The sequence below is a fragment of the Hypoxylon trugodes genome (genome assembly GCF_022578975.1).
Source record: "Hypoxylon trugodes strain CBS 135444 unplaced genomic scaffold F4822scaffold_6, whole genome shotgun sequence".
Taxonomy (NCBI): Eukaryota; Fungi; Ascomycota; class Sordariomycetes; order Xylariales; family Hypoxylaceae; genus Hypoxylon; species Hypoxylon trugodes.
Window position 1 is genome coordinate 2,129,000 of NW_026250021.1, and position 14,884 is coordinate 2,143,883.

A 14,884-nucleotide genomic window follows, 5' to 3' on the forward strand; every position below is an offset into this window, starting at 1 on the left:
ACCATTTCAGAAATTTATTCTATTATTCAATGCATCCCTTTTATATCCATTGTAAGAGCTACAACGCTCGAATTGCCGGGAAAATCCCACGAGCAACTTGGGAGGCCGCCCAATGAAGGTAATGATATTACATTTTCCCTTTGGATTAGTAATCCTATTTACACAAAAGTGTGTACCTATATGGGTATAGGCCTGCACAATTCAGAAAGTTATTAAGCTACACCTTCAAACACTTCTGCAAGCCAGTCAAGACTAGCCTGCGCAAGCTGGGGCTCGGCCCCTAGTTGACAATGCTCGCCGGCGCCAAGGGCAGTCTTGAACTCATAAAGGTACGCCTTGCTGCCCAAAGCCTCGACCACTTGTTGCTCCTGACCACCAGCCAATGCGTCATTTTCACCTTTACCAACGAAAACGGGGCAAGTGACATTCTTAAGTTTGTCGCCGTCGAGGTTGATGTCACCGAGTCTCTTGAACCAATCATAAGGGCTCTCAGTATCGAAGGTCCATAGACCTTGGCCAATAAACCATTTGAAAAGGGTAGGAGCTTGCGGGCTCACGCGTGCCGCGTTCATGTACGCATCGAAAGCTGTTTGATTGCCGCTCTTGAAAAGCTGGATTGCAACTGCGGGGAACGTCTTCGCCGCTGTTGTTTGGATGTTGCTTAGACCATCGATAGCTAGCACAGCGGCCATTCGGTGTTCACGGGTTGCGGTAAGAGGTGCTAGAATTCCACCGAAAGACATGCCTCCAAGAGCGATACGCTTCGCATCTACCTCCGGCCTTGTCTCGAGGTAGTCCATGACTGGAGTCACGACATCCCACCAATTCGGGATGAAACCAAGACCCTGATCACGGCGAACAGTCGGCTGTCCCGGGCCCTCGTAAGTGACGAAGTTCCAACCACGTTCGAGCGTTTCGCGACCAAGTGCGTGGTATGAGTCCTCTTGAGGTGCATCGTATCCAGAGCCAAGCAGGAGAGTGGGGACAGGGCCATTGCATGCCTTAGGCGACTTCCAGAAAATAACAGGAATATCAAATCCAGGTCCCTTGAGAGTCAACCTCTCACCTCGCACTTCTGTTAGGGAAATCGCCTTGTCGAAGTCGGCACGAGCGAGATCCCATACATCGTAAAGCCTGGGATCGGTCTGGTTGGCGGTCAAGTAGAACACAGATAACCTATAGTAAGAAGCAGATCGAAAATAGGCCTCACGCGCAGACACGGGGAACTTGGTCTCGTTAATGGATGCTGCGATGTCATGGATTGAGTCGGCGAGGAACTTGATCTCGTTATAGAAACTGTCGGTGTTTCCAGCTTCGATTTGAGAGGCGGCACGCATTACCTCACCGGTCGCCGCACCACCGCCGTTGGACAAAGACAACATTTCGAACAGCACGAAGGAGAAGTGGTCGTCGGTGCTGAGGGGATACCATGGTACACTGCTCGAGCTGTTGGTGCTGTTGGACTGGCCTAGAACGAGGCCGCCTTGAGCTGCGAAGAGGAGAAGAGACTTAGAAAGCTGCATTTTGAAGACTTTTTTGACTCTATACCAAAGGTTCAGGTATCCGAAGTAGTCAGGCTGCGAATGAGTCTGGAGGGAATGAAACCCAACGACGAGCAGATTACTGAAGACATTTTATACTGATTCTCCCTTCCGCTATTTTCTATGAATACTCAGTCCTATAATACGCGTAACCATTGAGCATTGAAATTACACTTCGAAGGAGCCGGGGGAAAAAGCTTGAATTGTCGACGAGTTATGAGGAAACCTAAGCTATGGAAGCGGCTGTGCCGTGATGTTCGGATATACGATACCGAAGTTACTAATAAATAAGAGGTCTTTTCAGCTCATACTCCGCTCTGCTGTCGCTGATTCGCCAATACGCATGAGTAAGCATAAACGCTACACTGAAAGAATACTAGCGTATGGGTGTTCTCCCGCTGCTTACAAAAAATCCCTGCTGAGTCGAATGCGAAACCGAAGCCGTCGTAGGGCTGAGCTTGCGCGGTTTAATATTCACAGCTCGCTATCGCATCATCTACCCGACAGGGCGTAACTCAGGTAAAGCAATCAAAATATTTCAGCCCTAGATTACGACATCATTTCTTATAAAGTCAATTTTGTTGAATATCAACCTTATAAATATGCCTTGTAATCAAATCGCGGCGGACATCCGACATACCCGATTTGTCAGATACTTAAGCGAAATGTTTTCGCACTCGCTTAGTTAATAGCTTAGAGCTATAACAAGACGAAGTCCTACTGAGCTGAATTGATATCACGTCGAAGGACCAGAAATCTTCGGCTCTACCTAGGTATTAATTAGAGGCAGAAATTCTTCGTTGTTCGTCGACTCCTAGAAATCAGCCCTTAGATTGCGTCGGAATGGTTCCTATCCAATCTCCAATTCCAGAAAGGTGCTAGCAAGGTTCGCCTTCGACCATCGACTTTGACTGCGACCAAGTCCTAAGGGGAATATGGATCCATCATCCCAGCTTCGGATAGTGGTACCTACGTAGGTAGAGGCTATCGTCATTATAAGAAGAGCTACAGCTCCTACTATCCACCGTAACTAGTGCGTATGGTTCATTCGCGCCTAGGTCATGGGCAAAGCTCACCGCCTCCTTTGATGATACTCCAAAAATGGGCAATAATATGTGGCGCGATCATGAAATATCCATTCGCTCACGGAATAATATTTCTAGGGGAAAAAATGTTACGTACCTAGGTACCTATTTCCCGAACTTTAGAAACTTCCCTTACCCAATTTCTCCTGCCGCTAATATCGAATAAGATACTCACCCACATCAATCGATTATGATGTATGGTTTGATTACTTCAGCATTCGTACAACCTCAATTCAAGCTGACTGCACCTATACCGGCGGGAGATAATTACGGCGCGGATTGAATAATATCATATAACAAATCAAGGATCGGAGCAGTTCGGTTCGAAATGACGTTTGGAACCCGCGGGTCGGACCGGATCCGTGAATCGGTGGGCCACCTTCCGGCCGAGCGGAGTTCCACTCCTATGTCGGGAAAGTCTAGACCACAGAAGAATTTTAAAGATTATGTTATCATCAACCCGGTTCCGCCCGATTGTGTTTTACTACTGCAACAAAACGAATTAGGATTATCGTTATCAACGCTAACAATCCTTAGCGTTCGTTGGGTCTTGGGATGACCTCATTAAATGCAATCATTAACGTCTTGATGCTGATTGGAGTATTTGATATCGACTAAACCTCCGATTTTTGGTGACGTTGGACTTGAAGAACGTTAATTGGACAATTACCTTGAACGAGTCGCCTCATTAAATGTGTGAAAACTTTCACATGATATTCCGAATATTTCCGGAATCATCAGCTTTTGTAGCCTTAGGCACTATCCATGACGTTACACAGCCTACTTGTGGATGTGAAGGTATCGTGATTCCGTCGCCCCACCGTGGCTTGGATGCACCACGGTTTACGTAACTTAGTTGATCTGGACCCTCATAGGATCTTATCAGCCCTTGGCCCTGCAGTTGTTATCACGATGATTCTTCGTTTAGAATTACCAGTATTTTTACGAAGACGGGCGATGTCGGAACGATTGCTAATTAGCTAACCCAATGGCGGGATGAACTTCGGTAAGCTTACAGAACCAAAAAAACTACCCAACGGGGGCAAAGATATGTATCATATTCCCGAACTGAATCAATCGCATGGTGGTTGCAGATATGCGATGCAAGGGCGATTGCGCAGTGTATCTCGAGCCGCGTCCGGTCGTCTGGCTGCATCGTGGATCTTGGCGGCTCGAAGAAAAAAAGACCTTACCCAAGTACCGAATGATCTCCATGCAAGGTTGAACGGATGGAAAGATTCGGATCGCCGTTCATGTACACATGCAGGGGCCGTTAGCCATTAACCAACGACTACTCGTTATCAGAAGGGTTGTTCGAAAAAGTTCCAGCCTCTCAAAGATGGTTACACTGAAAATTTGCACGTTTGATACGGGCGTTTAGGAAGGTAATATCATCAAGGGGAAAATCTCGGAATGTTGAGGAACTGGTGGTTGAGACATTCGGTCTGCCGATGTTCATAGGTACGGGTAGCTACATTGATTGCAGCGGTGAAAAGATATCGACATGTGTTTCTCTTGATATACCGATCGATATACCTAATACCTTCGGAACTTATACTTGAGTGTCTTGCCAATTCGAGGTTACTATTACTAACAGGTGAAAATCTGAAAATCCGGGGTAACTTGCCTTTTCGATTCGATACTACTAATTTTTCTAATTAACCTGCCTGAAGCTGATGTCGATGAGGCCGCCTAGAAGTTACAGCCGGGTCACGATCCCATTCAAGTTATCGTATAAAAGTGATTCCCGAGGTTCTTGAAAAGGTATCCTAGCCCCGATCCCCCGTACCGGGTCTATCCTTACAAGTATAGTATCTCTCCGTGGGGCTGATAAAAAGACGGGGAAGTACGTATCTGGTACTTACCCCGCCATGGTGTACGACATGTACCCGTTTTCTCCGACTTCCATTTCCCCTGATTCAATCTTTTTCTTCTACATATGTACTTTTCTTTTTCGTGCATGTGCTTTTTACAACATGTAACAGTAATTTGGACAAGATAATTTTCTGGAATCATCTATAACATCCAGAACATCTCAGATACTTAGATCATGAAGGCGAAATATACGTGTGTTGCCGTAATAGATATGTAGATCTCCAAAAGTATTTACGTACATCAATACGTACATGAGACGAAAACGATGGTTAAAATCTAGGCCGACAGCCTATAATCCTGGTCGAATATTGATAGGTGCAGATCATTGCATTGATTGTATTGGGTTGGGGAGGCTGAGGAAAAAAACGGAATAGGACCAAACTCAATTGCATATGACACCACCACACCAATTTCTATCGCTTCTCCGTATCTAGTACTGTACGTACTAGTACTACTACTCCTACACCTCCACCACACACATACCTAATTGTGGATCAGGATTATTTTCTAACCGGCAACCGAACCCCCTTTACTACTTACACACTCACACTAACGAAACAAACCAAGATCTTTGACGATTCTTTACGCCACAGAATCCTTGTCAAGGTACCGAGACAGGAAAAACAAAGAGAGCCCCCGGCTCAGCTCGCCTTTCCCGATGATGCAGGGCGGCTGGCTCCGGTTTGAATTCGTGCCTCAGTGCCTAATCGATGACAACAGTTGTGACTGGCCAGTGGAATGTCTCGATCAAACTTCGCCTTCTCCACTGCTTCCATCTTTCCTATATATCCTCGGGTCCGCTCCATGACTAGCAGGCCGAAAAGTTACCTTAAGTCTACATGCATTGCCGGTGTATCGTTAACTACCCCATTTAATCAAATTCGATATCGATATTCCCCGTTTGTCTTCGGCTGGAACTATCCCTTTAGCTCCTTTGATCGTAAAGCTTCCCGAAATTCGTCAACCTTAAGAACCATGAACGACCCAGTTCTCAGAACCGCTTCTCCTTACACTGATCCCACAGTGAAAGGTCCTAAGTCTCAGCAACTTACCAGCGGTCACTCCCACTCTCTTCTTCAACACAGCAAAAGTAAGTCCGTCACGAGGAAGAGAGTGTGTTACAAGTCTTTAGCGCTAGATAGCTAACGACGGTACCCCCAGTGATTCCCAACAACAAAGTCAACAAGACCGCCCTCCACCCTGGTGGTGTAGAGTGAGTACCTACCTACCCCTTTTACTATCTAACAAGGAACTGGGCATATAGCTAACGTTCATTGTTTGTAGACCCCACCATGAAAGGGAGCACACAGAACTAGGTACGACACGAGACATACAAACTAAAATCCTCGGTTATGAGCCGTTGTCGGTTTGCTATGGACCCTGCTAACACCCGACGCAGAGGAGGAGCTGCATGAGAAGGCACACATCGACTATGACAGAGTCGCCATTGTGAGTGGCAATCATACCAATCGCCCAGATAATATGAGCATTTCCTAACTGATTCTATAGATCCCTAACCCTTCAGTTGCCGCCCTATACGAAGATGCTCTGGTAGGTTGACCTCCTTAGGATGGGTCACGCGACCACTTTTCAACATATGCTAATAGACTTAAAAGGTCTATGAGATGGGTTCAGCCATAGCTTCGAGCGGCGCATTAACAGCCTATTCTGGAGCCAAGACTGGCCGATCACCCTCAGATAAGAGAATCGTTAGGGAACCGTCATCAGAAAAGGATGTCTGGTAAGAATTCCTAATTCATCGCAATCTCGATAATAATTCTGGATGATGAAAACTAACTCTGCTCTTGCAGGTGGGGCCCTGTTAACAAGCCAATGGCACCTGAGGTAAGAAATTCATCGTCATACCTACAACTTTTACATTTGAGCATCATCGCCAGATACATCTCCTGTTCTCAATGTCTCCTCTTGCAACCATCGTCATTCTCACACTCTACTCGAATTGACTATGACAGCCTTTTTACGTCACTAGTGCCCTATCTGATTTTCCAAAACCATCATATCCTATTTTACTAGTTGTTACCCCAATTGCCTAGACTTCATTCCTGAATCACGCATCTTTCTTGGGATGTCATATGGCATATGGCCTAGACCGTTTGCTGAAAAGAACCCCTGTCATCCCTTGTCATTGGCGTCATCTAAGGCGCGAACACCCTGGGCAGTTCGGTCCAATCCGGCAATGGCCTGCACCCCGCCTTCCACAAAGCCGGGGAGATTTTGCATTTCTAGCCCCACCAAATATTTCACGTGCTGAATTCACCTTTATGTCCTTCTAATCCATTGACATTTACGCGATGGCTTATACGATGACTAATACGATGTTTGCTAGGTCTGGAAAATCAACCGCGAACGTGCAGTAGATTACCTAAACACCCGAACGCGAATTTATGTCATCGATGGTTACGCCGGTTGGGATGAGAAATACCGAATCCGCGTCCGAGTCATCTGTGCCCGTGCCTACCATGCTTTGTTCATGCGAAACATGCTTATCCGCCCTCCACGAGAGGAGCTAGAGCACTTCCACCCGGATTACACAATCTACAATGCCGGAAGTTTCCCTGCCAACCGGTACACCGAAGGAATGACCTCTGGAACTTCAGTCGCCATTAACTTTGCAGAGAAGGAGATGGTCATCCTTGGTACTGAGTATGCTGGTGAGATGAAGAAAGGTGTCTTCACAGTACTATTCTATGAGATGCCCATAATACACAATGTGCTTACTCTTCACTCGTCGGCGAACGAAGGCAAGAATGGAGACGTTACGCTTTTCTTCGGCTTATCTGGTACCGGCAAGACTACCCTGTCTGCCGACCCTAACCGAGCTCTAATTGGTGATGACGAGCACTGCTGGAGTGACCGAGGTGTCTTCAACATCGAGGGTGGCTGTTACGCCAAGTGCATTGGTCTCTCGGCGGAGAAAGAGCCGGATATTTTTGGTGCTATCCGCTTCGGCTCTGTTCTTGAGAACGTCGTTTTCGACCAGGAAACCCGAGAAGTCGACTATGACGATGCCACCCTCACAGAAAACACGCGATGGTAAGTTGATATTACTCGGGCGCAATTGTGGGAAATATGACTGACAGAATCCATAGTGCGTACCCAATTGAGTATATCAGCAACGCGAAGATCCCTTGCCTGTCAGAAAACCACCCCAGCAACATTGTCCTGTTGACTTGTGATGCTCGTGGTGTACTACCGCCGATATCGAAGCTTAACAGCGCTCAGACCATGTTCCACTTCATTTCCGGTTACACATCCAAGATGGCTGGTACCGAAGATGGTGTAACGGAACCCCAAGCCACCTTCTCATCTTGCTTCGCCCAGCCCTTCCTTGCTCTCCACCCCATGAGATACGCAAAGATGCTAGCGGACAAGATAGAAAAGCACTCAGCCAATGCCTGGCTCTTGAACACTGGTTGGGTTGGTGCTGGCTACGTCCACGGTGGCAAGCGTTGCCCACTCAAGTACACTCGTGCCATCCTTGACGCGATCCACTCCGGTGAGCTGGCTAAGGCCGGGTACGAGACTTATGATGTCTTCAATCTTCAGGTTCCCACGTCATGCCCTGGTGTTCCCGCGGAGCTACTAAACCCCAAGACCGCTTGGACTGCGGGTACGGAAAGCTTCCAAGAAGAAGTTAAGAAGCTCGGTGGATTGTTCATCGAGAATTTCAAGAAGTACGAATCGGAAGCTACTGATGATGTTAAGGCTGCGGGACCAATTGTTTAAAAAGCGAGGCGCTTCACGGCATTAATCTTTCCTTTGCCATCTTTAATATTTTTTTGGCCTTATCTCATGAGTTAGGAGTCGAGCATTTGTTTGGCATATTTTTTTTTCTAGGGAACGACGCCATCTGTCGTATGAATGAAGGATTTCCTTAGCCGGTCTCTCGCATACACCGGATAAGATGGATGAGACATAAGATGGTCCAGCGTTTAAACAAAAAGAAGAGGTCGGGGTGAAATGAGAGTATACACAGACTGAATGAAGTAGGAAGGAAAGATAAGGATACCTAGCGATCGCGCGCTATGAACGATGACTCTTAGTCGAGAGTATCGTCTGTTGATGGATTACAATCGGACTTAGATATTATCTCTTCCTAGTAAATAAAAATTAGGATATGACAACAAATCAATGGTGTATCTTTAAATTGTGATAGTTAAAAGTTTGATAGTCGAAGAAATCAATAGAGTTGATGATGGCCGCGGGGTAGGTTTGTTTAACATGCAACTATCACGGCTTAGAATATTGATTGGTGAATAAGTATGATTAAATACATACCTCCAAATCTAGTCCTATATACGGTATTAGATAACTGATACGACCTAAATCTGACAAACGAAGTGGGATAAAGCAACAATTCATCCCACTTTCAATTCCCGTCTCTTATTTTATATACGTAGAGGCGCGACGCGATCAAGTGCTTTTCAACCTATGGGAAGCTAACTACACTCTCTAATGTTATTAGTCCGACGATGACAAACCCGTCAAGATGGACGGAGATTGGGACGAGGCAAGCTTCCCTACTATCCTTAATTTCAATTACGAGATGTCAACATACCTACGAGGACATCCACTTAACATGTCGCGATGAATACTCGGTAGAAGAACAAGGCTGACCCTCTTCCTGATCCATAGGTTGCGCGCATACCATTCCCCCCACCCGGTCTCCGGGCTATGCCCACACCCGTCACCGTTCTAGCCTTCGACACAAGCCAAGAACTGCTATGGACCGGGAACGAATATGGCCGGGTGTCTTCGTTCTATGGTACAAAACTACAGCCGTATACATCTTTTAAATCTCATACTTCGCAAGATGGACCCGTCCGACAGATCCTATTTAACGACAAGGGCGTTATTGCCCTCGGATCCCGCGGCGTACATATGGCTTCGAGGAGAGGACCGCCTCTGTGGTCGATTAGGTGCGAATTTCGCTTCGTTCAAAGGAGGATGGACTACGTATATATGCTTACTGTGTATGGTATAGGCACGACGAAATGCAAGAACTACGATGTATGAGCTTCACGTCGAAAGGTACCGCCGAAATATTAGTTGCTGGCGAACAGGATAGGATGTTTGTTATAGACACCATTAAGGGCGAAATCACGAAACACGTATGCGAAGCCGATCGCTGCGAATAAAAACCGTACGGCTAACAGCCGACTCTTAGATATCGACCGAATTTAAGTATACGATTATGAGGAGGAGCCGATATATATGCGCCGCTACATCGACCGGCGCCGTCCATATCATCGATTCCCTTAGCTTTCAAGTTATCAAAGTTTGGAATGCTCATACCGCCGCCATCAACGATATGGATGCACAGCATGACTTCATAGTAACCTGCGGGTACTCGATTAGGCACGGGGGTAATTACATGCCGGACCCATTCGTCAACGTCTTCGATCTGAAGAACATGGTTTCCATGTCTCCTATCCCATTTCCGGCTGGCGCTGCTTATGTCCGAATGCATCCTCGAATGTCTACTACTAGTATTGTTATGTCGCAGATCGGACAGATGCATGTAGTTGATCTCATGAACCCTAACACTAGTAATGTGCGCCAGGCAAATAGTCTGTCCTACTTTTCCATGATAGAAATTGCTTCTTCGGGTGAGGCTGTTGCCCTTGCGGATGGCGATTGTTTCATTCATCTTTGGGGCTCGCCGAATAAGATCCATTTCGCCGAGTTCCCTACTCCGATAGAGACTGCTGATTCCGGGACGGAACCTCGGGTCGATTTCGAGTCACCAGATACGTGAGTGAAATAAAACGAATGTGAAAAATGTCTGCTAATGGATACTAGACCGCTGAGCAGTGTTGGTATGCCGTACTATAGAGAAGTATTGCTATCAGCATGGCCAAGCAATATGGTGACAGAAGTCGGTGCGCCTCCCGTCAAAATCGACCCGCAATTCCTAGCAACCCTACAAGAGAGAGATTGGGGTCACTTCGGGAAAAATACTCGCCCATTACGAAGGAATCAAGTTGAGGATACGCGAAATACCGAGAACGCCCAAAGCTCACTGAAGCCACCTAAATTCCTGAGCGAAAAAGCGAGAGAAGCGGCAAAATCTCCTGCAGGAACACCAGCACCTGAGGAAGTCGTCCCTGAGATACCACAGGTTCTACAAGATACCAAGCTGGAAAGCCATAAGATCGAAGTCCCCGATTTATATCAGAATATTGAGATTAAGTATAGCAAGTTCGGAATCGACGATTTTGATTTTGGGTGAGTCGATGCGAAATTTTTGCGGGTACAAATCTGATAGTGGAAATCCAGTTATTTCAACAAAACGCAATACTCAGGATTACAGAACCATATTGTTAACGCATATGCGAATGCACTATTACAAGTGATGCACTATACCCCTTTGATTCGAAACATCGCCCTCCAGCATGCGGCGACTGCTTGCGTTGATGAGTTATGTCTCCTCTGCGAGCTCGGTTTCCTCTTCGATATGCTCTATAAAGCGGAAGGAGAGGCATGCCAAGCGTCTAACTTCACTAAGACACTCAGTTATCATCCTGAAGGTGAGCGATCATTCAGTATTCTATGAACGATCCACTGATTAGATTTATTAGCCGGGAAGTTGGGTCTACTCGAGGAGGAACCTCATGCGTCTCGTACTATTATGATGCAGCAATTAACTAGATTCTTACTGAGACAGATGACTCAGAATTATTCCCTGATGGCGCAAAATCCACAATCATATAATTCTGAAGCGCATCGTCCCGGCGCATTTGAAGAGGTAGGTCCATTTATCATCCAAGTATAGATTTATTCAGTTGACACTCGGGTAGTTATTCCAAACTTCTGCAACAAGTTCTATAAGATGCATGAATTGCAGAAGTGAAACTACGAAACCCGACCATACTATGGTTAATGAGTTGATGTATCCGCAAAATGTAAGTCAATCCCCGTGCAAGATATGACAAAAGCTCATCGAATTAGAAATCCGGCCATAGGAACCCGAGAGTGCGGGGCCCCACGTTCTCTCAAGTACTGAAGATGAGCGTGGAGAGGGAAACTACCAACAAGGGTTGGTGTAATAATTGTCATAGATACCAGACGTTAGCAACTCGAAAGACGATACATCGAATACCCAGCGTCTTGATGCTTACGACCGCAATCAACAATAATGATCACCGACGACTTTGGGCTACTCCCGGTTGGCTGCCGGAAGAAATAGGCGTCATAGTAGACAATGGCCAATTTTTCTGCTTCGAAGGAGAAGACCTAAAATTACATTTACAACGAGGAATTCACAATATTACAGTTTATTCTTTAACCGGTCTTGCAGTCAGTATCGAAGGTGGCCAACAACAAAGATCCCACCTTGTAGCCATGGCAAATAGTAAGATTTGCAACTTCAACTGGATATGGGAGTGATACACTAATGCATTAATTTAGTCGCACATTCCGCGCCCACAGCCCCTGGTCAAAGCCAGTGGTATATTTTTAATGACTTTTATGTCAAGCCTGTTCCATCCCAAGAAGCTTTGACTTTCAATACATCCTGGAAGACACCGTCCGTCATCACATATCAAATCAAAACCGCAAATAACCAGCTAGATTCTAGTTGGAAACAAAACCTAGACTCTCGACTACTTTACCTAGATCTTCAGTTAGTGTACTCCCCAAAAACCCAAAATTGCACTTTCTCACAATTTTTCAGAGCCGACCGTGCGGACAAAACGTACAAGACTCTAGATCGGCAAAGTGAGCCGGCCGGACCAAATACAATTGTCGCCATAGACACAGAATTTGTCAAGATCTCTCAGCCAGAAGTGGAGATGCATTCGGACGGTGACTCCAAGATCATCCGACCAACTGTGCACGCCCTGGCCAGGACCTCGATAGTACGAGGTGGCGGCATGGACGAGGGAGTACCCTTTATTGACGACTACATCACTATCAAGGAGAAGGTCGTCGATTACTTAACCTCGTACTCCGGTATTACCCCCGAAGACTTAGACATAAACGTAGCGCAGCAGCGGGGCCACAACCTTGTCCCGCTAAAAATCGCATACAAGAAAATTTGGATTCTACTTAACCTAGGATGCAAATTCCTGGGTCACGGTCTTAAGCAAGATTTCCGCGTCATCAACATCCACGTCCCGAAAGCACAAGTCATCGATACAAGCGACCTATTCTTTATCAAAGAACGACTCCGAAAACTCAGTCTACAGTTCCTCGCGCATACACTATTAAAAGAAGATATCCAGCAAAGCACCCACGACTCCATCGAGGATGCGAGAACGGCGTTGAAGTTGTATAGGAAATACCAAGAATTCGATGAGGCGGGTGTACTCGAGCAGATGCTCCAGGAGATCTATGCTAAAGGTGTAGCATCGAATTTTAAACCACCAGCGAAAGCGGGTGTGCCTAGGACGGATACTCCGCCTGTTGAGGGCGCGATGCCGACGACTCCGAATAGAAAGCCCGGTGTGTTGGTACAGGGGACGCCGACTTTAACGCCTAGGAGGGAGTTGGGGTTTAAGTAGGGTTGGAATGAAAAGGAGTTACTTGGTGGGGGGATGTTGAATGTCTACCTTTTATCACAAGATCCGATGAGAAATGATGGTGAGTTACAATTTACGAGAGGTGGGGGAGGGGTATGAAATGACACGGGATGAAAACGGCGGGATGGCAGATAGGGTGTCTATCGACGACACCATTTAGTTCAGTAAACAGAGAAGAAATATGAATGGCGCTTCAACCGCCTTTGCGAAAATAATATTGTTGAAATTGCCTTGTCAACTTTTTCATTATGATACCCATATTCACAGGATTTTTATACATATAATTTTGTTTGAGTATATATATTGTACATACGTAGGTACATTTTTGATATGTGAGCTTCTCTCGGATTCCGGGTTTTGAAATAAAAACCAATGACCATCTCGAATCTCCTATTTTAGCATAGCTTCCTATCTGAAGATACCAATCACCTATTTCCTCTTCCTCAAAGCATGATGATTCAAATTCGCCCGCGTCGCGGTACCCTGCTTATGTACTAAATCCCGTCTTGCCCAGACTCCCGACTTACCCTCGACAACCGCGACAAGTTCCTGCGCGAACCGCGTTGCGAATTGCGCGCGCCCGGATCCCATGGATCGCTTCTTGCGAACGGCATCTAGGATCCACATTACTGCGTGTCGACGTCTTGTGCGTACGGGCATCGGCTCGGGAACGTCGAGCGCCATACCACCTCCGGCCGCGCCCTTGATGCTGCGGATTCGGATTAGGGGGGCGACGGAGTCGATTGCGAGGGTTAGGTAGAGGAGTGGGTTTAGCGGCAGTTGAGAGGCTGGGGGGGAGCCGGGGAGGAGGGGGCGTAGGGGGGAGATTTTGGGGGTTGGGGCTGTGCGCAGGTAGTTGAGGATTAGACTCGTGTGCTATAGAAAGAATATGTTAGCTTGTTGTTCGTTGTAATAGTTTGTATCTCTTTCTCGTCTTATGCGAAGACAAGGGTGGAGTTTTCACCCGGTATATGAGAGGGGGAGGCGGGTAGACGTACCCTCTGCGCTTTGCTAAGTTTTCCATCCTTCATGAGTAGCTTGGTGACCTGATCGACGACGGGGTGGTATCGATCTTGCAATTTCTCGTGCTTGCCGAGGCGCCCGGGCACATCGAATAGTAAACCATCGCTACCATCGTCATATAAATCTCGACCCGCCGCAGCCTTCTCTAGTGCATCCAAAGCCTCGGCGTTTAAAAAGTTGGGTGCAAAGACCTCGGGCGGTTGAGGTACATATTCGCTCGTCTCGGTCGTTGGTTCCGGTGGAGGCGTTACTGATAGTGGTTGTTCGAAGGATAGCGAGGGTGGTAAAGCAGATGATGGATCGGACGGTGGTTGTCTCGTAGTTGTGTCATCTGCGAGTCCTCTTCTTGTTATTAAGAAGGGGGTGGTTTGTTTTATAGGTCGTATTTCGGGACGTGCTGCTCGTAGAGCTTGTGTGTGTGGTCGTCGCGTGCGTATGCTGAGGTTTCGGACGACAGCTGCAGCCCCCCAGGGGGTTACTTTGCAAGACATGATGACAATGCTGGCCGTGCGGGTATATGCATCAACCGTATGTCCCGTCCCAGTTTTCAATGCCTCGTCCTCGTCGTCCTCTCGTGTGATGTTCGTCGAATCGTCGGTGACGTTTTAGTAAAAAAAGTTGTTATCTGATAAAGTTCGGCGATTGATTAATCGAATTCCTTTACCCGTAGTTAATCCGAAAAAGCATAGACCACCTGCATTTTCATTATTAAAGTGTCCGAGATCTTGGCGAACCAGGTTACAGCCACAGGTCAGTTAGATAATCGAGATCCAAAAAAGCCACGAAGTGAACAAGCCACGTTTATTATTTCCTATTT

General features: G+C 46.7%; 4 protein-coding genes across 4 annotated transcripts; 2 read left to right on the forward strand and 2 right to left on the reverse strand.

Annotated features, from left to right (window-relative positions):
* Positions 1-55: 55 nt before the first annotated feature.
* On the reverse strand, positions 56-1,659 carry F4822DRAFT_292533 (alpha/beta-hydrolase). The gene has a single exon (XM_051455055.1). It carries the CDS (start codon positions 1,521-1,523, stop codon positions 213-215), a length of 1,311 nt encoding a protein of 436 aa, XP_051313580.1. The 5' UTR covers positions 1,524-1,659; the 3' UTR covers positions 56-212.
* Positions 1,660-5,476: 3,817 nt separating this feature from the next.
* F4822DRAFT_430552 (phosphoenolpyruvate carboxykinase-domain-containing protein) lies at positions 5,477-8,248 on the forward strand (the record flags this gene model as incomplete). The annotated part of the gene is made up of 9 exons (XM_051461319.1): positions 5,477-5,591; positions 5,663-5,714; positions 5,786-5,817; positions 5,901-5,950; positions 6,011-6,052; positions 6,118-6,242; positions 6,313-6,346; positions 6,849-7,555; positions 7,612-8,248. 9 exons carry the CDS (start codon positions 5,477-5,479, stop codon positions 8,246-8,248), a joined length of 1,794 nt encoding a protein of 597 aa, XP_051313581.1.
* A 574-nt stretch (positions 8,249-8,822) lies between these two features.
* On the forward strand, positions 8,823-13,282 carry F4822DRAFT_407643 (PAB-dependent poly(A)-specific ribonuclease subunit PAN2). Its single transcript, XM_051458515.1, has 11 exons — positions 8,823-9,032; positions 9,158-9,441; positions 9,507-9,633; positions 9,690-10,276; positions 10,325-10,750; positions 10,802-11,052; positions 11,104-11,270; positions 11,323-11,427; positions 11,474-11,876; positions 11,933-12,146; positions 12,198-13,282. Exons 1-11 carry the CDS (start codon positions 9,012-9,014, stop codon positions 13,024-13,026), a joined length of 3,414 nt encoding a protein of 1,137 aa, XP_051313582.1. The 5' UTR covers positions 8,823-9,011; the 3' UTR covers positions 13,027-13,282.
* Positions 13,283-13,439: 157 nt separating this feature from the next.
* Positions 13,440-14,730, reverse strand: F4822DRAFT_292607 (ribosomal protein S7). Its single transcript, XM_051455057.1, has 2 exons — positions 14,043-14,730; positions 13,440-13,920 (listed from the first exon to the last, which is right to left on the reverse strand). The coding sequence occupies exons 1-2, from the start codon at positions 14,556-14,558 to the stop codon at positions 13,474-13,476; spliced, it is 963 nt and encodes a 320-aa protein (XP_051313583.1). The 5' UTR covers positions 14,559-14,730; the 3' UTR covers positions 13,440-13,473.
* Between the last annotated feature and the right edge of the window lie 154 nt (positions 14,731-14,884).